The sequence below is a fragment of the Acipenser ruthenus genome, chromosome 53 (genome assembly GCF_902713425.1).
Source record: "Acipenser ruthenus chromosome 53, fAciRut3.2 maternal haplotype, whole genome shotgun sequence".
NCBI lineage: Eukaryota > Metazoa > Chordata > Actinopteri > Acipenseriformes > Acipenseridae > Acipenser > Acipenser ruthenus.
Window position 1 is genome coordinate 6,791,308 of NC_081241.1, and position 19,193 is coordinate 6,810,500.

The 19,193-nt window shown below is 42.1% G+C and overlaps 2 protein-coding genes across 2 annotated transcripts; both read right to left on the minus strand.

Moving 5' to 3' along the window:
- Window positions 1–4,975: 4,975 nt before the first annotated feature.
- LOC131723079 (GTPase IMAP family member 4-like) lies at window positions 4,976–6,349 on the minus strand (the record flags this gene model as incomplete). The annotated part of the gene is made up of 1 exon (XM_059016418.1): window positions 4,976–6,349. A coding segment is annotated over one exon (1,374 nt), but the record flags the coding sequence as incomplete, so codon positions are not given.
- A 164-nt stretch (window positions 6,350–6,513) lies between these two features.
- Window positions 6,514–8,295, minus strand: LOC131723080 (GTPase IMAP family member 4-like). Its single transcript, XM_059016419.1, has 3 exons — window positions 7,268–8,295; window positions 6,858–6,982; window positions 6,514–6,611 (listed from the first exon to the last, which is right to left on the minus strand). Exons 1-3 carry the CDS (start codon window positions 8,293–8,295, stop codon window positions 6,514–6,516), a joined length of 1,251 nt encoding a protein of 416 aa, XP_058872402.1.
- Between the last annotated feature and the right edge of the window lie 10,898 nt (window positions 8,296–19,193).

Here is a 19,193-nt window from a genome sequence, read left to right on the forward strand (position 1 = left end):
AGTTATTCTAGGCTTGGCCAATTGCCTATTAAATTTCACCAAGGTGTCAAACCCCGGAATATTTCTACCAAGAATTACTTGGTGGGGAAGATGGGGGACTACTCCAACCCGTAAGTCTACGATCTGAGACCCCACTTCAATAGTAACTACGGCTGTTGGATAGTGCTTAACATCCCCATGAATACAAGTAATCCCTGTTTTGAATTCCTGATCTAATGCGCGATCTAATAATAAATCGGGCGTAATTAACGTAATTGCACTTCCCGAATCAGCGAGAGCCTCCGCCCTTTTCCCATTGACCGACACCAAAACCAAATAAGGGTACGCCCCGACAGGGTGACGTGGAACAATAATGTTTCCACAGAATGAGCTCTCTGCAATACTGGGTTTAATCACATTACACTCCATCCTTTCCTCATTCCTGCAGTATTTGGCAATATGGCCCAACTGATTGCATTTAAAACACCTATAGTTTCCATAACCCGGGGCCTCAGCCCTTACCCCCTTGTCTGTCCCCAGTCCCTTCACGGCCTCTGACCGCTCTTCACCCCTTTCCGGCATCGCCGGTCGCTTACCCGAACCCAAGTCCGATCGAGTCTTCCACGTGGGTGGTCTCGAGGTCCTCACCGCCGGGTTCTGGGGCTGACGAGAGAGTTCTTCTGCGGCTAACTGCCGCTCCACGAGGTCCACAAACTCATTAATGGACCGAGGGTCTCCTTGGCCGACCCACTTCCTTAATGGGGCCGGTAATGACCGTAGATACCGGTCCATAACGAGGATCTCAATGACCTTTTCCGCATTATTGATCTCTGGCTTGAGCCACCTAGTGGCTAAGTGAATCAGGTCATACATCTGTGACCTGGGTGGAATTCCCGACACATAGCCCCAGGCATGATATTTCTGGGCCCGCACAGCTGAGGTCACCCCTTCCCGAGCAAGGATCTCCGCTTTCAGATGTGGGTAACTCTCAGCTTCCTGCGGGGCCAGATCATGGTAGGCCTTTTGGGCCTCTCCAACTAAAAATGGGGCCAAGATTCCCGCCCATTTTTCTGATGGCCACCCCTCCCGGGTGGCGGTGCGTTCAAACGCCAGTAAAAATGCCTCCACATCATCCTCCCGCGTCATCTTCTGCAAGACGTGGGAGGGTCGAATTGAAGTCACCGGTGGTAGGGTTGCCGACTGTTCCATACGCCCTTTTAACACGGCTATCTCTTGCCGGGTTACCTCCAACTGTTGGGCGTGCAGCCGGTTGGTTTCCTGCTGTACTTGAATAGCAGACTGGTGTAGCTCCTGCATTTTCGTGTTAGTGTCGTATTGTACGGCTGTTGCATGTAACAGCGCACGAAGTAGTGCGTCGGTGTTCTCCATCTTGTTACGTTTCTCGTGGGTCCGACTGAAGTGTGTTTTCGGTCGTTAGGATCCCACCGCTGCCACCATATGTAACAAACTGGAGGGGTACCCTGCGGGATACTCCTCTCCACGGCTTCCACCGACGAGCACAGACACGTAGAGATTGCAGGCAAGTAACTTTTATTTACAATATTCAAACACAAGAGACTCTTTAAATCACTGAATGCCCTGTACGGGACACTAACTGTCTCACTTCTTCGCCCCTCTCTATCTAGTATAGAATACCAAGTCCCTACAGGTCGGAGCCTGTAGAAGTCCGCTCCCGAGGAAGGGTCCGTGTAGACTCTCCCTGTGGTATGAGCTTGGTAATCCACGTAGTCCACCCGCTAGCTCTGCTGGGGTAATCCTGCAACACGGGTAAGTATCCACGGACTCCTCGCTCGCTGCAGGCTCTCTGGCCCAGAGGTAAGAACCGCACCGACTCCCTCTGCTGGAGTCTCGCTGCAGCACAGGCAAGGACAGCGCCGACTCCCTCTGCTGGAGCCTCGCTGCAACACAGGAACAGGTAAGGACAGCGCCAACTCCCTCTGCTGGAATCTCGCTGTAACACAGGTAACAGGTAAGTACAGCGCCGACTCCCTCTGCTGGAGTCACGCTGCCACACAGGTCACAAGTACCGGGAAGACTCTTGGTTGGAGTATGTAATGGGGCCCTGAATAAGAGCTCCTGGATGAACACTCCTGTGCCCCGCCTCCTAAGCAAGACGTGCCCAACGGCGTTGATGACTGTATCCAGACTGTGGGGACGAACCCCGGCAGCCAGTGTCCTGGGTGGTTCCAGAGCACCCCCGTGTACAACGTGCTTATTTTCTTGTTACAATAAAACGTGTCCTGCAAACCAAACTGTTGTTTTCGTCCGCTTTCTTTTCCCTTTTATTTCTACCCGCTGCTCCTGCAGCGCGTACTCATACAGTCTCTTTTCAAGTCCCGGATACCTCACACAGACACACAGTCGGCCGCCGTGACGGTCCTCAACCGACACGGAAGCTGCGGAACTGTTTTACTTAATACTGACGAGCGGCGTCCACACAAACGTTTAAATAAAACAAATTATACTAGCAAAACAAAAGGCTACCTCACCAAGAGGGAAACCGCTCACAATTTACACAAAACAAAACTCTTGTTCACAAAACAAAACCCGTTCGCTTTACCTTGCGAAGTTTTAACAACACTCTCTGTTCTCTGGGAATTTCCTGCAGGACAATCCGGCGGTGCTCCCCACGATCAACCCCCGTCCTGTCCTACCCTACTTCCTTATATACCCCAGGAACCCCGCCCTACCAATTAGTGCTCCGGTTCCTGGGTGCTGTTTGCTTCATTTTCTGTAGTAACGCCGCCATTCCTTAAAGGCGACGTTACTTCTTTCTTACAATATATATATATATATATATATATATAGATAGATAGATAGATAGACAGATTGATTGATTGATTAAGGCCTATCTATGATTTATTTTGGACAGAAAGTTTAAATGTTGAAAAAAGATAATAAATTTCAGTTATTTACTCATCACACAGGTCCTGAGCACCTCCTCAAACTCTCTGACCCGCTATGTCCCGGCTCGGAAGCTGAGGTCCTCCGACTCTGGCCTGCTTGTTATTCCCAAGCAAAAGCCCGCCACACTCGGAGAGAACACTCGTTTAGCTGACGTGACCAGTTGCAACCAGTCTGCTTGTTGAACCCACAAGACAATTCATTTCCAGTGTTGTACATTTCCAAACAATCCAGGTTAGATGCGAGGTGAAGAGAATATCTTAAAGCCAGGATCTGTGCATGTGCACAATATGTCCTGAAGAGGGCAGCCAAGTCAAGCATTATACAGCAACACCGAACAACACACAGGGCTGAATACTAAAACCAAAGAGTTTGAGATGTTACATACTGACAGACCCCTAATGGATAAATGTATGTGCCTAATCCTTTAGTTTCACATATAACCTCATCAAAATAAGGGTTCAAGAGAAAAGCCCCGAACTAAGAAGTGATTTTTATTGCAGCAACTCCAGCACAGCGAGACAGACTATCTCAGTTTAACAGCGTGTTCCGTGGACCGTGTCTGCTGGCTGTTTGTGAACCAATTCCGCTTCGTGTCGGGCAGCCTTAAAAATGAATGGGCTTTGTAGCGTCACTCTTTTATAGAAACTCAGTTTGACACGACTGGTCCAAGCCAATGCAAATATGCAACAGTCTCTAATATCACCGGGGCAGTCCTGATCACAATCCTTATTATCATTCGCCAGGAAAAGGCCGCTGTTGCCAGGCAACAAAAAAAAGGTTTCTGAATAAGAAGCTGGCCTAATAAGAAATCATCTTCCACACATTCTACCAAAATACAAAATCCAAACCTGAATATAACATTTCTTTATTCATATTTAAACTTAAAAAATTACATTTAAACACAACAACAGTATGACATAATAAGAAATCAACATCATTTCAATTTACCAAAACACAAAATTCAAAAACTGAAATATTTTCTTCATTCATATTCAAACTTTAAGAAATAATAAAAATACAAAATAATAAATTTATTAAGCCATCTGTAACCCGATAATAATAATAAAATATATGTTTCTCCAGACAGGCTATATCTGTTCTAAGCAATTATAAACAATACCAAAGTGCATAATAGTCTTATTATTTCTACTCCTATTCTATAATTGTTAATAGCATAATTAATAACATGTTTCTAGATTGTTTATAATCACTTATATCTGATCCCTAATCTAATTGGTTTACAGTTATATGTACAGTAGATACATGCTGTTCTATACACACAGGGCCAGGTTTATCAAAGTGTTTCCACCAGAGGGCAGTCTGTGAGAGTGCAATACTAGTGCATCAATCTCCTCAGAACAAGGCTCACTCCAGGACTCAAAGTGTGCCTGAGTTGTTTGCTACTGTTTTGTAATGTTGTGCAGATTGGACTTTGGTGTGAATATCTTGATAAATCTGGTCCACAGTGTCAGGTCATTGAATGATAAGAATGGAATCTGATTTCCTGATAAACGGTCTTTGACAATATCAGTATATCAGGCTGTTGAACTGTTCTCGTTATGTTTTACAATGTGTGTAAAATATACATGTGTTATAGCAGCAAGGCTAATCCTTCAGCTCTGATCAGTGAGAAGTCAAGGAAGTACAATACACATGGATACAATACTGGTTAAAACACAGGGAGCAGAGAGTACTGAGAGGAGTGACTTGTAGCTGAGTCCATGTACACAGTGCGGGGCTTCAAGGACCAGGGCTGAATGTAATAGTCTGGAGCAAGGAAAGATTAGGGGAGACTTGCAGAAACTGCTGTGCTAGTGTTCCCAGTCACTGGCTGCTCCTCTAGAGAAAGATCAATGAAGTGAGCTCTGAGGCTCCGGTGTTGTTACTGAATATTGATCAGATATTATTCAATTACACCACCCCCCTCCAATAACACCACCCCCTCTCCAATAACACCACCCCTCTCCAATAACACCACCCACTGTCCAATAACACCCCCCCCCCAGTCCAATAATACCACCACCTCTCCAATAATACCACCCCCTCTCCAATAACACTACCCTCTGTCTCACTGTTCTTGACTGGTTTCCTGTGGTGCTGCCTCTATTGCTTCTGCTACTGTGTGCAATACTGTCCCGATCGCAGCCCCTTCTCTCAGTGCTGCTGCTACTGCACTGATCACTGCCCTCTGAGCTGCTCCTTCTCTTACTGCTTCCTTTGCAGCGTGCACTACTGCCCCTAGTGCTGTCTCTTCTCTTATTGCTCTGGATACTGTGTGTAATACTGCCCCTACCTCAGCCCCTTCAACCAGTGCTGCTGCTACTGCACTGATCACTGCCCCTAGTGCGGCCCTTTCTCCTCTCGCTTCAGCTGGATTTTCATATCTGCTTATAAACCCATTGGATCTTTCTGTTTCTGGTCTAATGATTTCCTTGTAGCGCTGCCTGACTGCCTCCATCTCTCTCCTGTGTTTCTCCTCGTACTCTCCCCTCTCTCTCTTCCCTTTCTCGATGCAATCCTCCTTCTCTTGCTCCTCCCTTTCTTTGTCCTCTCTCTTTCTCCTCAGCTCTTCCTCCAGTTTGATCCTGTGATTCTCTCCCTGTTCTTTCCTCAGCTCTTCCTCCTGCTCTCCTATCCTCTCCTCCAGCTCTCTGATCTTCTCATCTTGTTTCTGGATTTCCAATCTCATCTTCCTTTTCAAGTTCTCCAGTTCTTTCAGGTGCTTTGCCCTCAGTTCCTCTTCTTCCCTCAATATTGTCTCTTCCTCCTCCTTCAGTATCTCCTGTTGTCTTTGTCTGATCTTTGCTTCTGCTTGCTGGTAAATCTCATTGGTGTAGTAGCTGCTGTTGTTTCCCTTCACCATGTTGTCTATCTTGTCCAGAAGCTGTGAGACCTGAGTGCGATCGCTCCTGTCCTCAGTGTTGAGAACATGATACCTGTTCCCACATTTCTCAACAAGCTGCTGGAGCTCCTTGCTGCCTGTCTGAATATAATCCTCAATGGTCTTGCCTTTCAGTTTGTCACTGTGTGTGAAAAGGAGCATCATGTACCTCCTCACAGCCTCCTCACTGAATATCTCCTGGACTGTCTCCACTGCTCTCCTCTCTTCCTCTGTGATTCGGCCCACCGGTATCACCAGGAGGAAAGCGTGGGGTCCCAGGGCAGACAGAGAAACACAGCTCCTAATCTGGAGTTTGTCCTGAGAGAGCTCTGGAGTGTCGATCACAGCAACACATCTCACAGCCACTTGTCCTTTTCTCTTCTCACACTCCCTTGTTACTGCAGAGGAACTGGCTTCAGATCTGAACTCCTCTCTGCCCAGGATGGTGTTTCCTGTTGCACTCTTCCCAGCCCCAGTCTTCCCAAGCAGCACCATCCTCAGCTCAGGGGGACTGGGAGGCGCTTGGATATCTGCAAGGGGAGCCTCTTCTTTACCTCCAGACAATAAAAAACAAAAATATACAGTATATTATAATCAAAGTAAGAAACAAGCTTACTTATCACCAGAATAAGCATCAGCTGAAATTTTGCAATTAGGTTTCAGTTCTGTATTATTCCACCTTGATGGAACAAACTAATTTCTATCCTAGAAGAACAATTTCAATCTCACTCACTGTTGGGGTTGATGATGAGCTCGTTGCTATTTCTTCTCCTGACAGGCAGCTTGGATTCCTCTGATTCGTTCTCCACTTTGCTTTCAAACACTGCAAAAGAACAAGACAGGTCAATTTCCACCTCACACAGCATACACTGTACATATATAACAGTCATTATTAGCTAGTGGAAGACAGGTCCATTTCCAACTCACACAACATGTAACTTAACAACACATTTCAGGTTTTCAAAATGTTATTAAACTGTAAGACTCATTCGGTTCAATGGTGTCATTGTGAGAGCCTGCGGAAGTTTTCAAAATATTGTATCTATAGAACAATTTTAACCAAACTTACTCCTGGGGGGGAAGATGTCATTGCTTTTCCTTCTCCTGACAGGAAGCTTGGATTCCTCTGAATCTTTCTCCAGCTCCTCTTCCTTCATTTGCTTCCTCAACTTTTCCATCAGCTCCTCTTCTCTCCTACTCTGTTCCTCCTCATATTTCTGTTTCATCTCCTCTTCTCTCCTACACTGTTCCTCCTCATATTTCTGTTTCATCTCCTCTTCTCTCCTGCTCTGTTCCTCCTCATATTTCTGTTTCATCTCCTCTTCTCTCCTACACTGTTCCCCCTCATGTTTTTGTTTCATTTCCTCTTCTCTCCTACACTGTTCCTCTTCATATTTCTGTTTCATCTCCTCTTCTCTCCTACACTGTTCCTCTTCATATTTCTGTTTCATCTCCTCTTCTCTCCTACACTGTTCCTCTTCATATTTCTGTTTCATCTCCTCTTCTCTCCTACACTGTTCCTCCTCATATTTCTGTTTCATCTCCTCTTCTCTCCTACTCTGTTCCTCCTCATATTTCTGTTTCATCTCCTCTTCTCTCCTACACTGTTCATCTTCATATTTCTGTTTCATCTCCTCTTCTCTCCTGCTCTGTTCCTCCTCATATTTCTGTTTCATCTCCTCTTCTCTCCTACACTGTTCCTCTTCATATTTCTGTTTCATCTCCTCTTCACTCCTCCTCAGTTCCTCTTCATATTTATGTTTAATTTCTTCTTCTTTCTTGCTTGGTTCCTCTTTGTGTTTCTCATTCAGCTCTTGTTTCTTTAGTCTAATTATTTCTTCTACATGCTGGTAAATCTCATTTGGAAGGTAGCAGCCTCCACTTCCCTTCACCATGTTGTCTATCTTGTCCAGGAGCTGTGTGACCTGAGTGTGATCGCTCCTCTTCTTATTGTTGAGAACATGATACCTGTTCCCACATTTCCCAACACGCTGCTGGAACTCCTCACCAGCTTCCTCAATGTGCTGCTCAATCGTCTTGCCTTCCAGATAATCCCCACGGGTGAAAAGGATCATTGTGTTCCTCATGGCTCTCTCACCAAACAGCTGCTTGACTTTATCGAAGGATTTGCAAAGGTGTTTAACTACAGCTTTCCAGTATTCATCACTGTGAGTGTCAATAATATATTTTGAATACACTGGTATCACCAGGAGGAAAGCGTGGGGTCCCGGCGCAGACAGAGAAACACATCTCTCAATCTCGACCCGGACTGTGCCTGGAGTGTCGACCACAGTGACCCGTCTCCCAGCCACTTCTCCTGTTCTCTTCTTACACTTCCTTGTTACTTCAGAGGAGATGATTCCAGATTTAAACTCTTTTCTGCCCAGGATGGTGTTCCCGGATGAACTCTTCCCAGCACAGCGTCCCCCAAGCAGCACGATCCTCAGCTCAGAGGGACTGTGCAGCTCTTGAGAAACAGTTTCTTCAGCCTCTTGTTCTGTAGCCATGATTCCCCACCCTGTTAAAGAAAAAGAACAGTTTGTTCCTCTTAGAAATTAAAGCTTTCAATGTGAAGCCCTGGATTAGTTTTCTCCTCTTGTTGTCATGCTGTGCTGAAAGAACACTCCCTGTCACACACAGCACTGGCATGTTCCTGTATGTGTGGAGCTGCTGTACAGGGATACAACTAGCAAGAGCTTCAAACAAATAGTGCACATTAATAAAGAGAATCAGTGAAGTGTCTGAATGGCTTGTCAGCAGGTTTGTATCATTAGCAGTTTGATTTCTTGTTTGTTCTTTCATGTGCTGTGTAACAGTGTCCTAATAATTTCTTCAGAGAAGCTCAGAACACTCAGAACTAGATTTCTTCACACAAATTATTTATTCAGTTTTAGACCCCCAAGAAATCTGAGGTTTCACAACTATTTCCAGTAGTTTTCAAATATTCTGAAAAAATATCAAAGTTTAAGGACACTCAATAATAGGCACAAATAGCTGTCTTAGCTTATCTCTTTTTAATAAACTAAAGTTAACTTACAATTAAATGGCAGATTTGTTTTCATCAACTTAGAAACTGTCAAAACCTTTCACCATAAATAAGCTGTTTATAATAAATATATTTTTTACACAAAACACAATGTCTAGCTAGTATAATAAACCCTGGTTAGCGTTTTTCCTTTACAGGTAACGTAGAGGTAAGTATGTATAGGATAGGATGAGGTATAGGACTCTGGACTCTTGACCGGAGGGTCGTGGGTTCAATCCCAGGTGGGGGACACTGCTGCTGTACCCTTGAGCAAGGTACTTTACCTAGATTGCTCCAGTAAAAACCCAACGGTATAAATGGGGAATTGTATGTAAAAATAATGTGATATCTTGTAACAATTATAAGTTGCCCTGGATAAGGGAGTCTGGTAAGAAATAAATAATAATATTTCATTTCAGGGCTGTAAACTGCCTTTTTAAATATGGTTTCTATTGTTTAAGGATGATATCCTTGGTCGGATTGAGAGAAATCAGTCTACATTGTATTGTTTGCATGACATTGTAAATGTGAAGCTGGCATATGAAATGGTTTCTGAGATATTAGGAGGTGAAGTTGCAGCAGTGGTGTCAGAACGACAATTACAAACATGCTCCTCTCACAGGGATGCTTCATAGGGATGCTTCATAGGGATGCTCCATGATCAGCTTTCACAGAGCTTTGAACATTGTCAACACAGCTGAAAATAAAGAAATATTGCTTCCACATGCCCCCACAGAGGCATAAAGGAAAACCAGTGGTTAAAGAAAAGGGCTTGTAACCAGGAGGTCCCCGGTTCAAATCCCACCTCAGCCACTGACTCATTGTGTGACCCTGAGCAAGTCACTTAACCTCCTTGTGCTCCGTCTTTCGGGTGAGACGTAGTTGTAAGTGACTCTGCAGCTGATGCATAGTTCACACACCCTAGTCTCTGTAAGTCGCCTTGGATAAAGGCGTCTGCTAAATAAACAAATAATAATAATAAATAAATGAAACCAGGTGCCAGGTTTGATCCGACGTGTTCTCATCCATGACTTCATACCCTCATTTATAACATATACACAGGGCTTGAACTTTTCAAATCTCTACCTCCCTTTAAATGACAATTAGTTGTTGTTAGGCTGTCTCTGCATTCTAATAAACAGAAACTGCATTATAAACTCGGGTTAAGATTTTTATTTGCTACAACTCAAGAAGGTTTTAAATGCTGGACTGGCTATCGGTGTACACTCCCTACTGGGTATTTTATGCTGAAATGAAAATCTGTCAGTTAACATAATTTGCTACGTCTGTTTGAAACAAAAATGAAGCGAAACAGAATCGGGCTCAGTCAAGACATGAAGGGAAAAACAAGTGACAATGTTTTGTAATTAACAGCTTTTTCTGAATTAGGGATCTGAATCGACTTAAAGGGACGTCATGTGATCAAATATAAAACCCTAAACACTCCAAGCCCTAGATATAGAGCAGTACTAAAAATAAACCAGTTACTCATTTAGACACACTTTTCACACGTTAGATGTTACTCATGATAAAAACAGGTTTTAGCAACGATTACATTGTATGCCATACAAACACCTTACAAAGATCTAGAGATCTGAAATCGAAAGTACATTTTCATTGTTGTTTCGTTTGTTACATTCCCAGGTTTCATTCTACAAGACTATACCTACTTTCAATAACCGCAACTGTAACAGACTGATTGAACATGTTCTTTAAGAATAAATAAATAAATACAGTAACTCACCTGGATCTGGTGCTGAACTGCCAGACTCCATCTCTGCCTTCTTTAGCTCTCAATAGTAATGAAATGGTGCTGCTTTGTACATTTAGAACTTGATAAGTTCTACATATTGATTTAGCTACATATTGATTTAGGTACATATTGATTTAGTGGCACCCCATAGTCACATGGCTTCTAGATTAGATTTCTTACTGGGAGGTACCCATTACTGCCCTTGAACTTGAAGCTGTATTAAAGATAGGTTTGTTGTCTTATCAGATTCACTAAACATAGATTTGACATTTGAATTCGGCTGCACCTGACATGTATGATCTTATTTGAATTAGCTGAAAGTTGCTAAAGGTGATGACTGCAGAGGACTGCCGGTAGTTACTGTTTATCAATGTGTAAATATACTTCTACAAAGATACGATACATGGAAAAATGAGTGAACCTGGATGTGCTGAAGTGTGATACTTGTTCCCACATTGCACTGTACGTTAAAAACTGTTTTAACGAATAAGCCATATAATTTACAATGGTGTGATAATTAGAATATATACAAATCATTCAAGCACACATTTTAAGCACATTAAAAGTTTATCACTGATTTTCACTGATCGTATATTTGCTATCTGGAGCACTGATGTCTCCTGCACACTTACAACAGGGAACGTTATGCAAGGTTAACGATGATCCTTTTCACCAGACAAACCAGGCTGTGGTTGAAAGGTTTATAATGATCCTTTTCACCAGACTAACCAGGCTGTGGTTGAAAGGTTTACAATGATCCTTTTCACCAGACTAACCAGGCTGTGGTTGTAAACTAACACAAAGACAATGTATTCTGTGAATGCATATTTTCTCGATATTTTTTATGAGCTCATATCTTATCTAAACGCCTGGAGTCCTACAGTAACTCTGGAGTCATTCTGATCAATGTTACTATACCCTGCACTAGTTGCCAGTATCATCGGCACATTTCTTCTCTTCAATGATATAATCACAATAATAAACTCAGATGTTTTGGGATATTGCTGAATACTATTTTGTACATTCTCTATTAAAATGTTGGTGAGATCACAGGAACATTCATATTTATAAAACACATTGCATTTGGTACATTCAATATTAACACAATAGGACAGCATGTAATAAGAGTATTCACTTTTCCATTTATTTATTTACAGATCCTATTTACAAACCATTACAATCCCCCCATGGTTTAAAAAGCATTTACACGACATACAGCCTCTCAACACTGTTCAAGCTTGACTTGTTCTGAGATGGTTTACTCATTGCAACACAATCACCCAGTAGGAAGATGAAGCCCCTGGAGATGCTGGTCTTGGTAAAGCACCTGAGCTGGGCAAAGCCAAGGAAAGAGATACTCATTGAAGCAACCTGAGCTGATGCATCATTATGTAAATGCATTATATTGAACTGAAGAAAAGTATGGGCTGTGGATTTTTCAGTAATGTATCTCTTCAGGATTCATACATGTATTCGAATATATTCCGTAATATCAAAGTCATTATATGTAACACTCTATTAAAGTTGATTTTTTAAAATATATACTCAGTTTGAGACAAGGGGCCCAAGCCAACGCAAATATGCCAACGGTCCCTAGTAGGGGGCGCTGTGAAGTAATGAAATAGGCGTGTCCACTGCAATTTATATAGTGATAGTGAATCCTCATGAGTATACATCCAAGAGTTAAAGCACAGGGTGAGAACAGGGGATTTTTAGGAGCCTCAAACATTTGATTGGTATATATGAGGCACCAGGGGCATCTTGCCCCGTCCTTTGTTAAATTACAAGAATAGCAATTTATTTTCTTTGAAAAATCTTCATGGCGTTTGTACATTGATTTATGAACTTTACTTTTACACTTCTGTTATTTAAATTTTCCATAATTTTCAGTGTATAAAATGAGATTTCCCTTAAAGGGGGTGCATTCCCCCGTGTTACCCTATATTCTAATATGAGTCTGTGGTGTTTTAAATCCCTCTGATTGATTTATCTTTGTTGAAAGAAAAAGAGAAGGTGAAGGACAGAGGTGGAGTTTGTAAACGGACATTGAGATGGGTAAATAATGACTGGGAAAATTATTATAAGATTTTTACAGATGGGTCAAAAAATACAGGTAATGTCAGGGGTTGCATAATCTTATTATAAAGCGGAATTTAAGGCTGACTGCAAGCAGGTAATAAATACCAGCACTATGGGCTGGAAGGTGCCCAGGCTCTAAGGAGGTTTTTAGAATGCAAAACACAGTGGACCATGAGGCACATTTGGAGATAATAAATAACAGAACTGTGAAGCTACAAGGGACCCCAGGACTCTAAGGAGAGATGCAGTCAGAATAGGCCAGAAGATAAGAGACCAGTTTTAACTGTCTGGATTGCTTGCACACTACACTAGATTTTAAATTTTCCTTTGCATTTGGTACATACAATATTAACACAATAGGACAGCATGTAATAAGAGTATTCACTTTTCCATTTATTTATTTACAGATCCTATTTACAAACCATTACAATCCCCCCATGGTTTAAAAAGCATTTACACGACATACAGCCTCTCACACTGTTCAAGCTTGACTTGTTCTGAGATGGTTTACTCATTGCAACACAATCACCCAGTAGGAAGATGAAGCCCCTGGAGATGCTGGTCTTGGTAAAGCACCTGAGCTGGGCAAAGCCAAGGAAAGAGCAAAGGAAACTGTGGAGCATCTGATGGTTGAAAGTGTTCGATATAGGGAGGTGAGAGAAGAGATATTTTCAAATGGTATAGGTGATGGAAGTAAAATAGAAAAAAGTATCATTGGAAGTGTTGCAGAATATATTAGAAAAAACGGAAGATTCAAGAATATTTAACATACAGAGATTTAAAAATTTGAAGTGTTCACAGCAGTTTTAATAGCCAAATCTGAACAGTAAGTGGCGACAACAGTTGGTGGCCATTAACTAAATAGAAGCAGTCTGGTTCTCTGAGTGAGCTGGGAGTAAGCTGTGTGGAGCAGCAGCAGTGGAGAAGGAAACAGCTGGGAGTGTATCAAACAGGTCTGAACTCTGTGACAAGTTGTGTGGATGTTTCAGATGTACAGGGGAATGGCTGAGCCGCCAGATAGAGAAAGTCTGACTCCTGTTTATATTCAAAAAAATAAACAGACGCAACAGCATTCAAATATATCCTTTGCTTGGTCTCATGTATCTGGTGCCCCCACACTGCAATCACATACAGGCAACAGGAAAGGCACTATATCACAATACATACATATACACACACATACATGCACTCACACACATATACACTCACATACACACACACACACACACACACACACACACACACACACACACACAGACCCTTGGAATCCAGACTTCACCTGAGACAGGCAAGCAGAGAATAACAAGCTTATGAAGAGAAAATGTATTTTTGTTTACGACTGTAAGTTGCCCTGGATAAGGGTGTCTGCTAAGAAATTATTAATAATAATAATAATAATAATAATAATAATAATAATAATAATAATAATAATAATAATAATAATAATAATAAAATACAGTACAGTATTGGATAATACAGAGTCACAGGACCAAACACGCCTGAATGATCGGAGGTATTTATTTATTTTATTTATATTTCATCAACCAAAACATAATGAGAAATCAGAACTGAAGAATAACACATTGTAGTAACTGATTAATCAAATTATCTATCCATCTATCTATCTATCTATCTATCTATCTATCTATCTATCTATCTATCTATCTATTTAAACACATTGTTATATTTCTAATGATAAAATAACAGTTCAAGTTTACTTCCAACCCCCACCTCCCCTATTTCATTCCTGTGGTCATCCACCAATCTATATTCATTTCAAATACTCCTGAATGTGGATATGAAGAAAACAGAGGAAACAGTGACATCTAGTGGAGAACAGAAACCAGACCCAAGCAGACAGCAATCATGTACTGTGTGATTAGAAACAACACATCTATTAATATCATTCTCCTGTCAGATCACAGATAGCATAACAGGTTTGCTGTCACCAATCTCAATCAGGGTTTAATAAGACTGCCTTACTGGTTTGAATTCATTGGAAAGTGGGTTTCTTCTTGCAAATAACGTTGCAGTCGTCAGTATTTATTACTCCTCAAGTGGTAGATAAAACAAGGTAGATTCAATGTAATGTAAGAATATAATGGGGAGAGTGGATTGTAACAGTGTAGAATATGCAGTAAACAAGTTCAATAAAATCCATGAAGGAAGGAATCTCTGTCATGTCACTTATGAGATCCATGGAAATGTCTTCTTTCTTGTGATGATATTTCACTCACATTATTATTAAAATAATGATAATTAAAATTATAATAACACAAGGAAAAGGCATATTTTACCTAGTGATGCCTGTGGTAGGGCAGAGGAAGAGCCCTGCACATAATGAGAGGTTTAAATGTTTGTTTATGTTGAACGGGTGTATTTCATTAATGGTTGGTGGTGTATTGCATTATTATTTAGAAGAATGTATTTATTGTTTGGGAACGGGCAATCCTATTATTGTATGATTTAAATGTATTTTGTGATTTAAAGAAAACAAGTGTTTTGCTTTGTTATTTTTATTGGTTTGGATGTGGTCTGGCAGGCTGGGGCTGCGGCCTGAGGCTGCAGAGCCTGCACCACCTGGGTCTGCAAAACCTGCACCACCTGGGGCTGTGCAGCCTGCATCTCATGGGGATGCCTGCTCGCCACCGCCTGGGGAAGCCAGCTCGCCACTGCCCTGGGAGGCCAGCTCGCCACCGCCCGGCAGGTTGTGGTGTCCACAAGAAGCAGTTTCACTGAGGGAGATACTGTGGCCGGAAACCCCAACGGAGGGAACCACCAGTTACGTAGAAGGGGAGTGGTCAGGAAAACACCTCCACCAGTAGCAGTTCAGCTGCCAGGTTTGCCTTGGCCAAAGGAGCCAGCCTGTGCACGGTCAGCCTGGCCACTGCTAGTGTGGGCATGGGGGGAGGACCTCCCACCGTGGTCACCACCCAGGGACCAATTGCTGCCCCTGTTCCTGGGCCAGTACATTGACTGTGACTTGTGGTACTTAAAAGGGGGGAGGTGGCTGTTGCGGCCAGGTGTGCTGTGCACAATGGGGGGATATGTGGTAGGGCAGAGGAAGAGCCCTGCACATAATGAGAGGTTTAAATGTTTGTTCATGTTGAACGAGTGTATTTAATTAATGGTTAATGGTGTATTGCATTATTATTTACAAGAATGTATTGGTTGGGACGGGTGATGTTATTATTGTATGATTTGAATGTAACTGGTGAGAATGTGGCTGGAGCCTTTTATTGAATTATTTTCTAAGAGGGTTGTAATTAATGTAAGGTGCACATGTATATAAGTTTGTGTGTTTGGTGTGGGTGTACAGAGAGGAGGTATGGGAAAATGAGGTAAAGAGAATGAAATAGAAAGTAAAAAGAAATCAAACAATTGCTGCTTGTGCTGGGCAGACCTGCACGGTATTTGTTTGGGGTTTTGTGTTCTGTGCTCATGATTTGATTTGGTTTAAACTTTCATTTTGCTCTGTGAGAATTGTTTTTGTTTAAATATTTATTTTATTTTTGTGTTTAATAAAAACAACGCCACAGCGCACTTTTCACCCGAGTACCTGAATGTGTTGTCTCTGTCAGCTGTTTGGATTGGGAACGTCAACCCTCGGTTACCCTGTCACCCTGTCAACTTTATAATGCCCATATAAAGTTGTGTCAGATTGAACATTCCCTTCACCCGAGGAGTGGAGAGGACAGACAGGGAGTTCAATACAAAGGTTTTCACTAGAACACTAGAACAACCAAGGCGGTCAATTTTACAGTTTTTGGAATTTAAATTTAAATTGTGGTGCGTGTGTTTAAGATGCGGAGCTGTGCCTTCCTGACTTTTCCTAAATATATGTACTAATTACCCTGACAAAGAAAGAATCGCATAGTTGCAAAAATTAGCAAGATAAAATACTGTCAAACCTATTCCGACCAGGAGAGGTCAAATTGACCGCTACATATAAAACATGGTATTATTTGTATTTATCAGTTGGAACTTGCAGACATGTATTGAAGTGTCTGCATTCCTCAAGTGAGCAGTCTGTTGACATTTCTATTGTTTCAGTGAGCCTCCTGCTAGCCCATCAATCAGCCTTGACAGCTCACGGTGCCAGGCTGTCTGTCTGCACTGGTTAATATAAGTCATGCATTTTTCATTGTTACACCAATACACTTTGCAAATGGATTGCTAAAACACAGGACAGCAAAGCAGTGTTGTGAATTACTGCGCATTTTACCAAACATCGATTCTATGGCAGAAAAGATGGACAATGTCAATCTGGCTCTGAAGCAGACTGGACACCAACATGATCCGTGGCCAATGCCTTTGGAGTAATTAGAAGCTTTCATTGCACTACTATATTCCCCTGGAGCATTTGGTGCCAGAAGCCTGGGTTACTGTTGATAGCTGTGCCAAATGCCCAAAGAAAGTCTGTGGTAAGTGCACTGCATATTTTGAAAAGCACAGGATCTGTGTGATTTGTGCCAGCACTTAGACTTTGTAAACGATTGTAAATGAAGCCCATTCTGTTCAAATGTTTATTTATTCATGTAATTTCGATCATAGTATGTCTGTATATAAACACACAGTTGCATATATGCACTTTGTTATGTAGGTATTATAACCCATTTATTTAAAAAACAATTGATGCAACATTGTTTTCAGTTGTACAGTTTTCTAGTATATACACACATTTGACTGAAGCCCATTCTGTACAATTGTTTATTTATTCATGTAATTTCGATTATAGTATGCCTGTATATACATGCAGGCATTTATATGTAGGCAATATAAACCCATTTATTTAAATAAAAGATACTTATTTCCATTATTTCAGTTGTACAGTTTTGCATGTATAGCCGTGTTATTCAATTGGCAGGCCACAGGTCCAATCCGGCCTGCGAGAGCCTTCCTTTTGGCCCGTCGAGCATCAGCTAATTCGAAGGCAAAAATCCATGTCTGTGTCTAAAATGGCAAGTAATGTGTGGGATTAACATAAAAAACATGATCAGAAAAGTGATGCTTCAGATTTGACAAGTGAGTTAGAATCAAGGGATACAGATGCAGCTACTGCACATCACTCGAAAATGCTTTACACTTTCCAGACACCGGCCAAACTTGCAAGGTAAATGTTACTGTAACAGGGGGGAGACCTGTGCTGACTCTGCTGGCGTGTTCACAGTGCTGCAGGAAGAGGGCAGCAGTCGTCCAACAACCGCCTGTCAGTCATGGCCGTGACACAGGGAGGTGGGAGAGGGGGTGTGTGGACTCTCCCTCTCTGTGAATGGCTGGGAGGCGGGTCTTGGGGTGATTGTTGGCCCTATAAGATAATGCTCTACTGTTTCCTCAGGTCTGCCAGATTTTAATGAATGGGCCAGCAGAGACCCTACGGACGGACAGAGCGGGGCTGGAAGAGAGCCGTGCGCGACTTGAAAATAAATTAAAAAAAGACAACGCCAAAAGAAAGAATAAGTGTAGCGGGAAAAATAAATGGGCAGAACCCCGGATTGTATAGAGTAGTGAGGGAACAGGGTGAGTGAAGGACGGGCCGTGCGGCTAGCGACGGTTGGGGTTTGTTTTTGCTGCTGAGTGCAGTACTTTATTTTGTAGATTCTGTGTATTTGTTTTTGTTTTCTTTTTGCCTTCTGTTTCTTATGATTTATTGCGGTGGCGTGTGCGCTATAGGTGAGCACTGAGACACCTTTACCATCGTTGGTAACAACGGTGTCTCAGTGCCACCTGGTGGCGAGAAATAAATAGTGCACCCAAGGGGTGTTTAGAAACCCAACTTTCTGTCTCCGGTGTCAGTGATTTCCCCCACCCTTCCACAAGGGTGATGTCACCATATCAGCTGAATAGAATACCATTGATTACAGGGTGATGTCACCATATCAGTTGAATAAAATACCAATGATTACAGGGTGATGTCATCATATCAGCTGAATAAAATACCATTGATTACAGGGTGATGTCATCATATCAGCTGAATAAAATACCATTGATTACAGGGTGATGTCACCATATCTGCAGAATAGAATACCATTGATTACAGCGTGATGTCATCATATCTGCAGAATAGAATACCATTGATTACAGCGTGATGTCATCATATCAGCTGAATAAAATACCATTGATTACAGGGTGATGTCATCATATCTGCAGAATAGAATACCATTGATTACAGGGTGATGTCACCATATCAGCTGAATAAAATACCATTGATTACAGGGTGATGTCATCATATCTGCAGAATAGAATACCATTGATTACAGGGTGATGTCACCATATCTGCAGAATAGAATACCATTGATTACAGGGTGATGTCACCATATCTGCAGAATAGAATACCATTGATTACAGGGTGATGTCACCATATCTGCTGAATTGAATACCAGTTTCATTTGTGATCTTTTATTTAAACTTCACCATTACCAAGAAATGTGGAGTGCCCTTTCCCTGCTGGTGCTCCTATTAAAGATCCTACTAGAACATAAAAATGAGACATTTTGGTAACAATAATTAGCTTCCTTTGTCTCAGTCATTCCTGCCTTTCACCGCTG

Excerpts from the sequence above, each read along its gene's own strand:
- LOC131723080 (XM_059016419.1), bottom strand. The coding sequence starts at position 8,295 with ATGGCTACAGAACAAGAGGCTGAAGAAACTGTTTCTCAAGAGCTGCAC. Across the intron at positions 6,983-7,267 it reads GAGATGAAACAGAAATATGA|GAGAGAAGAGGAGCTGATGG; the intron begins AGAGGAACAGTG and ends GGAACAGAGTAG. Across the intron at positions 6,612-6,857 it reads TGACATCTTCCCCCCCAGGA|TGTTTGAAAGCAAAGTGGAG; the intron begins GTAAGTTTGGTT and ends GTTCTTTTGCAG.